Genomic DNA, 10,832 nt, shown 5'->3' on the forward strand with positions numbered 1-10,832 from the left:
TTCTATTTTTACAGCAAAAAGTCTAGAGAATATATAGTTTCACTTTAAATTTGCAACGCACGTCGGACGCATGGTTGTCAAAGAAGAAATGGTTCTCTTAAATTCATGTTCCCCTCCAGATGAGGGGATAAGGAAAAAACAGGAAAACACGTCAGCATTTGTTGGCGAAAGAGCACTTGGAAAAGGCACGCTGTTTATTGCAGAAAGGTTGCTATCAAAATCAAATTTTGATAATGATAATTATTGATGATATGATGTGTTTACACACTTGTATACTTCAATAATGATAATAATTCTTTATTTAAAAAGTATTAAACATTAAACTATAAATCAAATCTTCCCTAAAGCCTTCTGGCAATCAACAAAATAATCAAACAAATATTATACACACAGGTCATTTGCAGGTGGGTCTCGTATAGCTGCGGTATCGTAGCTGTTTAGGTCCTTTTGTTATTTTTTGACTATTTGCGGACCATAGAGCTACGGATTTTTCCTATTTCAAAACGTTCGGAATTGCGACCCAGGTTCAGGTCGCACTTATTTCCCTAAAATTTATTCTTTATAATCCATGCAAAGCTTGTCAATATATCTAATTCGTTTCGTTAGATATTTTTCTAGGATATGACGTACGGTGCAGTCCGGTGTATCCGCGCACCTAAGACTTATGACTTCACTTCAATCAACTGATAAAACCAATAATTGGATAATTTTGTGTGAACACATTCATAACATACTTTTATTTCATAAAATCTTCTGTTTGTATGGTTTCATCCTTTAGATTTTGTGTAATGTGTGTCCAAAATTAGGAAAACCCCTGTTCTGAGAGTTCCTCCAATGTCCGGTGATTTCGCGCATGTCTTCCAAAAATAGCTTATAAATTTGATATAAAGGAAAGATTTTATACTACGAAATATAGCTGAGATTGTACCAAACACACTTCCAAGGATGCAGAGCAAAAAATATTTCAATCTGATATTAATTTGACTTAAATAAAACAAAAATAATCTGATGATGTAATTTTTTTAATGGAAATTGGCCAAATATGGTAAATCACGGGATTGCAGTTATTAATTAATTCTTGAACTTATCAATTTTATTCTTTTTTATCTCTTCGGAAGGCTAAAACAATAACAAGAACGATTTTGTATGTGTTACTGTGTTGATAGGACGAAATCAGCTAATGCGCGATATCACTGGCCGCACGGACACCGGGGACTCCACTGTACCTACTTATGTTTGAACATTCATTTCCTTAACACTATTATCTAATTATTTCCATTTGTATACATTCTCCGCCTATTTTGTTCGGCCGTATGGCCCGAGAACACAGTTATTTCGTAGTGCATTTCTTTTAGACAATAAATTCAAATTTAAAAAATCGCACCTGCTCTTTCTCCAAAATGTTTTTACAGTGTAGTGTACTGCCAGTGAGACAAATAATATCAAAATTATAGAAACTTCTACCAGCTCTAACTCAAAATATTGACAATTCTGTGTTAAGGGGGTGTAAAATTCAGTTTGACAGCTTCAGACGTGATAAAATTTGACCTTTTAGAACTGGACCAGTTCACTACTTAACATAAAGTTTCAGCACCCAAATTTTTTTGACATGTAATTACATCCCCCTACTTAATATTTCATGCATTTAATATAAAGAAATAAATTGGGAAAGTGTATTAAATAAAACATGCAAGTTATACACTGTTTACACTAGGGACTATATTCGTAGACAACGAAAACCAAAGGACGATAACTGTGTCCTTGGACCATATTGAATCTCGTGGTGACGTCACGAAAATCAAGAAAAGATAACTCAAATATCCTCGATCTCCTATGTTGGAGGTGAGGAACGCCTACGAAAAACAAGAACAGATAACTCTTATAGACAAACATGTGTTGGTATGTTTACTTATTTCTAAGCGAGAATCGAGTGTTTAAATTTTAAGACTTTAAAACATTTATTCATACTAAATATTTAAATTCCACGAAAGAATTATTATTTCCGTTAGTATCTAACCTTAATTAAACGTACTTTCATTCAAAAAGTCATGAAAATAAAATAAAAGACAACGTAAACAAACTAGCACGTGCTTTCCTATAAGAGTTATCTTTTCTTGTTTTTCGTGACGTCACCACGAGATTCAATATGGCCGAACAAAACAGGCGGAGAATGTATACAAATGGAAATAATTAGATAATAGTGTTAAGGAAATGAATATTCAAACATAAGTAGGTACGTCATATCCTAGAAAAATATCTAACGAAACGAACTAGATATATTGACAAGCTTTGCATGGATTATAAAGAATAAATTTTAGGGAAATAAGTGCGACCTGAACCTGGGTCGCAATTCCGAACGTTTTGAAATAGGAAAAATCCGTAGCTCTATGGTCCGCAAATAGTCAAAAAATAACAAAAGGATCTAAAGAGCTACGATACCGCAGCTAGGTCTCGTACACCTTATCACTAATCCCGGCTGACCTGGCCACTTGAACTTTTGACGCATACAACAATCACTTTTCCATTGTGGCGTCAGATATTTTATTTGTGACGTCAAAATTTAACGGGAACCTGTATGATATCCAGTAATGGCGGACAAATAGCAATAAGGTGTATTGGGGTATAAGCTTGATGTGGGATTGCCGATTTTTTGTACGCTTGACACCCATGAAAGTCATTATTTTGCCGTGGAAACAGGAAATGAGGTCTAGCAGAACACAGGAAATTACAAAAAAATGAGAATTGCTTACATACATAGTGTAAGCGGGATATGGGAATCTGACAAAACAGTAAGCGGGATCTGGGATTAGAACCCCCAATGAGACATCCATACAGAGTCCCCACTGCTGGTGATATTGCTTATTACCTGATTTTGACATACAAGCAATGTGCCACAAGTAGAATTGTTCTTGTAATTGTTTTAGTTTTCCAAAGGAACAGAAAAATATTAAAATTGATAATTTCAAGAGTACTGTGCAGTACGGTATATCTAGGCACCTAAGACTTATGACTTCAATTCATTCCACTGATAAAACCAATAGTTGATAATATTGTGTTAACGCATTCATAACATACTTTTAATACTTAAATCTTCTGTTTGTACTATGGTTTCACCTTCAAGGTTTGATGTACATGTATAAATCATGGTGTTCAAAATTATTTACTAGTTCCTCAAATGTCAGGGGGTTTTGTTCATGCCTTCCAAACATAGCTTATTTTGAATAAAAATAAGATTTAATACTACAAATTGTAGTTGAATTTGAACCAAACACACTGCAAGGCCTATAATAAAATATTGTTTTTTCCCCAATCCCGATCGACCCTTCAAAAACAGTCTAACTCATAGAATATATTGTCATTACTTAGTAAAATATAATTTTATTCATTTCCCATTTGCAGGCTTGCCATAACGACGGATATTGTTCCAGATTTTGGAAAAAATAAAATAAAAACTACCTACCCACACCTGGCTTGGCAGGGCCAGGATGTGGGAAACAAACAATATATTAATTTAGGCCTCAATGTTGCAGAGCAAAATTTATTCCAATCTCATATAAATGTGACTTGAATAAAACAAATTTTATCTGATTTATAAATGGAAATTGGCTAGATATGGTAAATCATGGGATTGCAGTTATAAATTTACTCTCAACCATCAATTTTTTTCTTTTCTATCCCTTCTGAAGGCTAAAACAATTAAGAGAATGATTTTATTTGTGCTATTGTGCAGATATGATGAGTGATATCAGCAGCCCTGTGGATACCAGGGACTCCACTGTAATCTTATAACTGCAATCCAATGATTAACCATAGTTAGCCAATTTCCATTAAAAAAAATTATCATCCTCATCTGGATCAGATAAAATTTGCTTTATTTAAGTCAAATTATTACCATATCTCATATCCCATTAAAGTCCCTCATAATATAATTTCAGTTGTGTGTCATGGCAGAGCTCAGAACATGAAGGACAAGGATTTTCCCTACAGTACCCTGGTATAAGTATACATGCTGTATCTAGAGATTTAACAGCCTTTCCACATGAATGTTTATACCTGATGGTGGATGGAGATTTAACTGGTAAACATTAAACAATAAGTCAATATTAATATTGGTCGAAATTGATATAAAGAAATAAAAAAATTGAAGCGTTTATGATTACAATTGTCATGCATGTATTCTATTTCTGAAGGCTAACAATTTGCCATATATTTCAACAACCAAAAATGTACTTTTGTAGTTTGCTTTTTTAACATCGCTATATCAGAATGGTAAGTCTTTACAAAAATGATATATGAATATTACAGAGAAATCCTACAATTAAAATTGAGAATGGAAATAGGGAATGTGTCAAAGAGACAGCAACCCGACCAAATAAAAAAACAACAGCAGAAGGTCACCCTTATATATATGTTATACATAAATGACATAATTATAATACTGGCATACATGTAACAGATTTTAAAAACACTTAATTCTTATTAGGACATAAAAACTTTTTGTCCTGTTTGGTGTATCGTTATAAAAAAGTCAATTTTGTATGAACAAAATAGCCAGTGAACCTAAAATCAACAGATGTCTTTTGTGGCAGTAGTGTTGGACTGTAAAATTGAGAATGATATCTTTTCTCCAAATTGTCATATAATATATTGAAAACATGAACTAGACTACCTGTGTGTTTTAGATGATGCGAACAGAGAGGAGGAAGAATCAGATGATGAAGACCTTGACCCATCAACAGAGATGAGATTTGTACCAGACGATAAAACTGTGTGTATGTACTCTCTCAGGGATAACAGTTGGACTGGAAATTTTATATCAATCTTGTATTCAAAACATGCATATGATTTATTTAACTTTAAATGTCCGTAATATTTGACATCTATAAATTTATTATTTTTAGTGCCCTACTAACCAAGTTGAAGGTGACTTTAGGTTTGACTCTTTCAGTCTGACAAATCAGTTTTCCACACGTTTTTCTTTGTGTTTGCAGATACTGATTTGATATTTGCTGTATTGTTTTAATATTATGACAGATTACAGATCAAGTTCAAATTTTGTTCTAGCTGGTGATTTTGTGCAGAGTTATGATCCTTGGACTTGAAAAATTCTCTCAAATAATCAGTGTTCCTCAAATTTTTTTCTTCATGCTTGCAGATATTGATTTGATATTTGCTGTATTGTTTAATCATGACAAGTTACAGATCAAGTTAAATTTTTTTACATGTCTGATGATAGCTATGGTCCTTGGACAATTCAATTAAATAATCGTTTTCCACACTTTTATTCGTCATACTAGAAATCATTGACTTGATGTTTGTTATAAATTTACACCATGACAAGTTATAGATCAATTTAGCATTTTGTTCAAGTAAAATATAAAAAAAGAAGATGCTGTATGATTGCTAATGAGACAACTTTCCACAAAAGACCAAAATGACACAGACATTAACAACTACAGGTCACTGTACGGCCTTCAACAATGAGCAAAGCCCATACTGCATAGTCAGCTATAAAAGGCCCCGAGAAGACAATGTAAAACAATTCAAAGAAGAAAAGTAACGGCCTTATTTATGTAAAAAAATGAACAAAAAACAAATATGTAACACACAAACAAACGACAACCACTGAATTACAGGCTCCTGATTTGGGACAGACACATACATAAATAATGTGGCAGGGTTAAATGCAAGTTAACCAGTAGATGACTATGTACAAATGATTCTCAGAATGCTTGTTATTATTGTCTTTCAACTTACATTAAGTTAAATGACTTTTGTCCTAATTATTCTTTTTTCAGTGGATCAGTTATATAAGGCCATGTCAGATTTTATTTACCTCTCTTTTTCAGTGGATCAGTTATATAAGGCCATGTCAGACTGTCAGATACTGCATCCTGATGAAAATGATTCAGATTTTGATGGTAAGGTAAATGTTATAGACAATATTTGTGTTTAAATTGTGTAGTCACTAAGCAAATGGCTTAATCCCAGTCTGTGTTTCTGTTTAAAAGGACAAAAATCTGCTGGCTAATTGTTTAGCTGACCTTGTAAGGGCTGTACAGCCAGTCACAGTCGTTAAAAACTTCTATCATCAACCAGTTGTTGAAATCTTTAAGAAATTGTATGATTTATATAGATATGTATAGAATTCATTCTCAAGTAATGTAAATAAAAGGAGATATTCATCCATGAGATAGTAATTCATAGCCACAAATAAGTAAATTAATATTGAGAAATATCCTTTTAAACTTTCATATTTAAGACATATTGGTTAAATGTTGGTTTTTTTATGCATTGCCGTAGCAGAGGGGGCATTAAGTTTTACCCTTGTTTGTCTGAACATCCAAAAATTGATTTCCATTCTCTAATTTTATTTTTGCTCAATCAAATGTTATGAAACTTATACCCAAAAACTTGTTACAACAAAGCACAGATCAAGATGGATTTTGGTGGCACCATCTTTACTGTTCTAGAGTTATGCCCCTTCACAAATGGAAACATTTCAAGTTTTAGTGATAATGTTAATATTTTATTGTGGTACTAAATTTACAATGTATGTATTTGTAGAAGGAGGATTTTATGAAGGAGAAGATGGATTAGACCATTTATCAGAACAAGGTCAAGCCAATCTACAACGTATGGAAAATTTATTAGGTCAAGGTGATGGTCAGTTAAATAATAATCGTAAGTAATTCAATTGTAATTCACTGGTATGTTAGTTTGTGAAAGTATTATATTAATTGCGGTGTAGATTTTTGCCAAAAGTGCAAAATGAAGTAATTCAATTGTAATTCACTGTATGTTAGTTTGTGAAAATATTATATTAATTGTGGTGTAGATTTTTGCCAAAAGTGCAAAATGAAAATATTAAAATGTAAAATTATACTTTGAGGCCACTTCATTAAAAACCAGTTGATCTTTCGCAATCACAGTACATGAAAATTAAGGGTCTTTGAATGTAATAAAAGTACATAGGGTAAACGAATAGCAACTTTCAAAGTTATATTAGACCTTCAGACTAAAAGAAATATATGCTTTTAATCTCTATTTTATCAAATAAATGAACAGGGAAATAAAGTTGATTTAAAGGTTGCAAAAACCTCCTAAATATTTCTAAAATCTGTATGATGTAGATGCCGAGAATGAAGATGATGCAATTATAGATGAACAGTTTGAAGATGCTGATGAAGAGGACGATATGGAGCAATGAACAGTTACCCAGACAGTATATACAAGGCTATAAAGGCAGTAACTAACAAGGTTCCAGTGTGAATGGTCCAATGTACAGATCCATTGATCATTGTTGTATATAGACTTCAATCTTTACATTGATCATTGTTGTACATAGACTTCATTCTTTACATTGTAAATTAACTGTACTGTTGGACCTTCAACTTTTTTAATTAAAAACTGTACAAGGAATGTAGACAAAATAAATACAGGAAGTAGAACTGTAATATAAGACAATGACATTTAGAATCAGGAAATCTAAAGATATTTTAATGTGTATGGAAATCATGGGTGTCATTCAAATTAAATAAAATGGTTTCTGAAAGAAAGAAAAAGATTATAGGTCAATATAATTGTTCAGACAGTATCAGGAGTTAATGGCGATAAGCTTCATAATCTTTATTTTTCTAATCATCTTCAAAAGCTATGCTATTTACATATATTGGGTTTCAAGTTTACTTTCACTGAATGACATGTAAGTTTTGACAATGTCATTACATTTACATATATTACCTCCCTTTGACACAAGTCATTATGGCAATACAGGACTTTAATCTCGATTTTTTTTTTGATTTTTTTTGTATCATGAAATTGAAGTATGCTTTCTTAAATTCATATATAACCTTTACACTGTGTTCGGTTCATTTAATTTGACATACGATGTCCATTTGTACTGTTTTCTAGATGAGAATTTCATGCACTCCTGCTTTATATTTTTGTATAATAGGAATCAAGAATATGCTCCATACAGAAATATATACAATGTTTACATATAAATGTATCTATGCACATTTTTTTTCAAAAGAAGAATCAGTTCATTAAACATTTTTAAGAGCAAGGCATAAAAATGGACATGTCAGACTGTGTGGCCAGTCAAGGTTGTTAAAAACTCCAATCATCATAATCACATGTCAGATCAGTTTCATAATCCTTAAAGAACTCAGTAATTCTTTATTAAAGGATTATTCATGTATCAGTCAATGTACTAGGTATTTGTACATGTTCCATGGATAATAGTGCTTCATAATTGTCGTTAATTGTGTATTATTTACAATAAATATTTTACAGTAAATATTGTATGCATATGTTGTTCTTGTGTGATAAAGAGTCAAGAGCTATGTATACCACTTATTATATACACACATTAAAGCAAATCAATATATGCATCCTGTTTTCATGAAGCAAAGAAAGGCCTGATAACTGTAGGATTTAAAGCTTTGTTGCCCTTTGTGATGATTTTTGACGAGCCTGCAACTTTTGTTGCAGAAAGCCAGACACAGGGATAGTGATCCGACAGCGGTGTTAGCTAACTTTTTAAAAGCTTTATATTTTAGATGGTGGAAGACATGGGTGCTTCATACTTTGTATATAGATGCCTCATGTTACAACTTTCTGTCAGACTCGTTTCCAATGTCCCTCACCTCATTTTCATGGTTCGTGACTACTTGAAAAAAAATTGTAATGTTAAATTCTCTCTTATTATAAGTAATAGGATTACTATATTTGGTATGTGCGTACCTTGCAAGGTCCCTTCAGACATTTTTCACTTGACCTCATTTCATGGTTCAGTGAACAAGGTTAATTTTTGGTGGTCAAGTCCATATCTCAGATACTATGAGCTTTAGGTCTAGTATATTTGGTGTATGGAAGGACTGTAAGGTGTACATGTATAACTGGCAGGTGTCATCTGACCTTGACCTCATTTTCATGGTTCAGTGGTTATAGTTGAGTTTTTGTGTTTTGGTCTGTTTTTCTTATAGTATATGTAATAGGTCTACTATATTTGGTGTATGGAATGATTGTAAGATGTACATGTATAGCTGGTAGGTGTCTACTGACCTTGACCTCCTTTTCATGGTTCAGTTTTTGAGTTTGTCTATTTTTCTAATACTATATGCAAAAGGTTAGCTATATTCGGTGTATGGAAATATTTAATGATCTATATGTCAGTCATGCAGTTTTTATTTGACCTTGACCTCTATTCAGTTCATTGCTCAGTGTTCAGTTTTTGCGTTTTTGTTTGTTTTTCTTAAACTTTAGGCAATAGGTCAACTATACTATTGTATGGAAGAATTGTTAGCTGTACATGGCTGCCTGGCATGGTTCATCTGACCTTGACCTCATTTTTATGGTTCATTGGTCAATGTTTAGTTTTCTTGGTTAATGTTAAGTTTATGTGACAGTTGTGATAAAGCTTGATATTTAGGACTTTCAATATAATATCAACGATTAGATATAATCCTGGTACCTAAGTCCTTTGATTACTATTAGTAAAGAAGCCAAGGTGAGACATTTCAGCGTGTGCACTCTTGTTCTAAAAAGTACTATTCTTGAAGATGCAAATCAGCTGTTGGTTGATCAGCAACTACATGAAAAAATATTTACTGTTTTTGGCCTTGTAAATTTCTCCCTTATTTTGAGTTATAGGAAAACTATATTTGATATAGGGGTTTCTTGCAAACAGGGGTCGAAATTAGCGCTGCTCCGGAACCAGTAAATTTTGTCAGCTGGTAGTTTGGCGGACCAGTGAAAATTTGTCAATTTTTTCCCATCGCAATCTCCGTTTGTTTACAAAACAATTTACCTGTGAAATTAATTACATGGTACTGTGGGGTATTACAATTTTCAAGTTAATTAATATCTCAGGTGAGCATCCTTCACAACAATATTAAATGTGAAAATTTTTGGAACAGGACAAAAAAATTAAATTAAGTGAAAATTAAAAGGAAGATCGCAATAAAGTTTATGAAATTGACAAAAGGAAACGCAAATACCAAAAATCATGGGAAAAAGATCGTGCATGGTTGAAATATATGGTAGATCGAAATAAAATGAACTGTACAACATGTGACAGACCTAGATAGGAAATGTGTTTTCGTAACTGGATTTTCAAATTGGATTCTGTACTTGCTAATGAGCAATAAGAACAGCACAAAAAATCTACGGGAATAAAAGACAGGAAGACAATGCTGATATTTTTTCTGTCCTTGATCCTGATTTTGATAAAGAAAATCATTGAGATTATCAAAGCCTTTATCAAAATCAGAATCAAGACTATCCCTTTGTTCCTGTCTAACTTGAGTAAACGAAGGCATCAAAATAAAATAAAACATCTATCATTTATATAAGTGTTTGTCAAATGAATGTCATTTTTGCAGGACCAGTAGATTCAGAGCCAGACCAGTTGAGTTTTCAGTCCACTGGTCCGGCTGGCAAGTACCCAAGAAAGCTTAAGTTCGACCCCTGCTTGCAACATATATTTGTCTCTCAGCTTTCATTGGTAAAAGTTAAATTTCTGTTGTTGGGCACCCTTCTCTGATACTATGAGTAATAAGTTTACTGTATTTGGTGTATATGATGATTGTAATGTATACATGTCTGTCTGGTGGGTTTCAACTTGACGTCATTTTCATGTTCCATTGGAAATATTTGATTTTCCTGGTTAAACCTGTATATTTTAAATGCACTAGGTTAACCATATTTGGCGCAATGAATTTTTGAAAGGTGTACATGTCTATCTGAAATGTCTCATCTGACCTTGACCTCATTTACATGGTTTTGTTGGTTTGTTTCTTCTATTCTATACGCGAAAGGTCAACTTT

The 10,832-nt window shown here is 32.7% G+C and overlaps 1 protein-coding gene across 3 annotated transcripts; it reads left to right on the plus strand.

Annotated features, from left to right (window-relative positions):
- The first annotated feature begins 3 nt into the window (after window positions 1–3).
- On the plus strand, window positions 4–7,788 carry LOC134712802 (methylosome subunit pICln-like). 3 transcript variants are annotated; one of them, XR_010106326.1, is made up of 7 exons: window positions 4–207; window positions 3,936–4,078; window positions 4,683–4,772; window positions 5,799–5,921; window positions 6,568–6,684; window positions 7,134–7,309; window positions 7,345–7,788. XR_010106326.1 is itself a non-coding variant. In XM_063574691.1 (6 exons), the coding sequence occupies exons 1-6, from the start codon at window positions 71–73 to the stop codon at window positions 7,208–7,210; spliced, it is 687 nt and encodes a 228-aa protein (XP_063430761.1). In that variant the 5' UTR covers window positions 4–70; the 3' UTR covers window positions 7,211–7,788. The 3 variants fall into 3 exon arrangements, 2 of the variants coding, with proteins under 2 accessions (XP_063430761.1, XP_063430762.1); XM_063574691.1 differs by having other exon boundaries at window positions 7,134–7,788; XM_063574692.1 differs by having other exon boundaries at window positions 5,850–5,921; window positions 7,134–7,788.
- Window positions 7,789–10,832: the final 3,044 nt, after the last annotated feature.

Source organism: Mytilus trossulus, chromosome 3 (assembly GCF_036588685.1).
Source record: "Mytilus trossulus isolate FHL-02 chromosome 3, PNRI_Mtr1.1.1.hap1, whole genome shotgun sequence".
NCBI classification, from domain to species: Eukaryota; Metazoa; Mollusca; class Bivalvia; order Mytilida; family Mytilidae; genus Mytilus; species Mytilus trossulus.

Bases quoted from the DNA above. Each gene is read 5' to 3' on its own strand.
- LOC134712802 (XM_063574691.1), top strand. From the start codon at position 71: ATGGTTGTCAAAGAAGAAATGGTTCTCTTAAATTCATGTTCCCCTCCA. The intron at 4,079-4,682 runs GTAAACATTAAA...TGTGTGTTTTAG, and splicing joins GGTGGATGGAGATTTAACTG to ATGATGCGAACAGAGAGGAG. The intron at 5,922-6,567 runs GTAAGGTAAATG...ATGTATTTGTAG, and splicing joins AAATGATTCAGATTTTGATG to AAGGAGGATTTTATGAAGGA.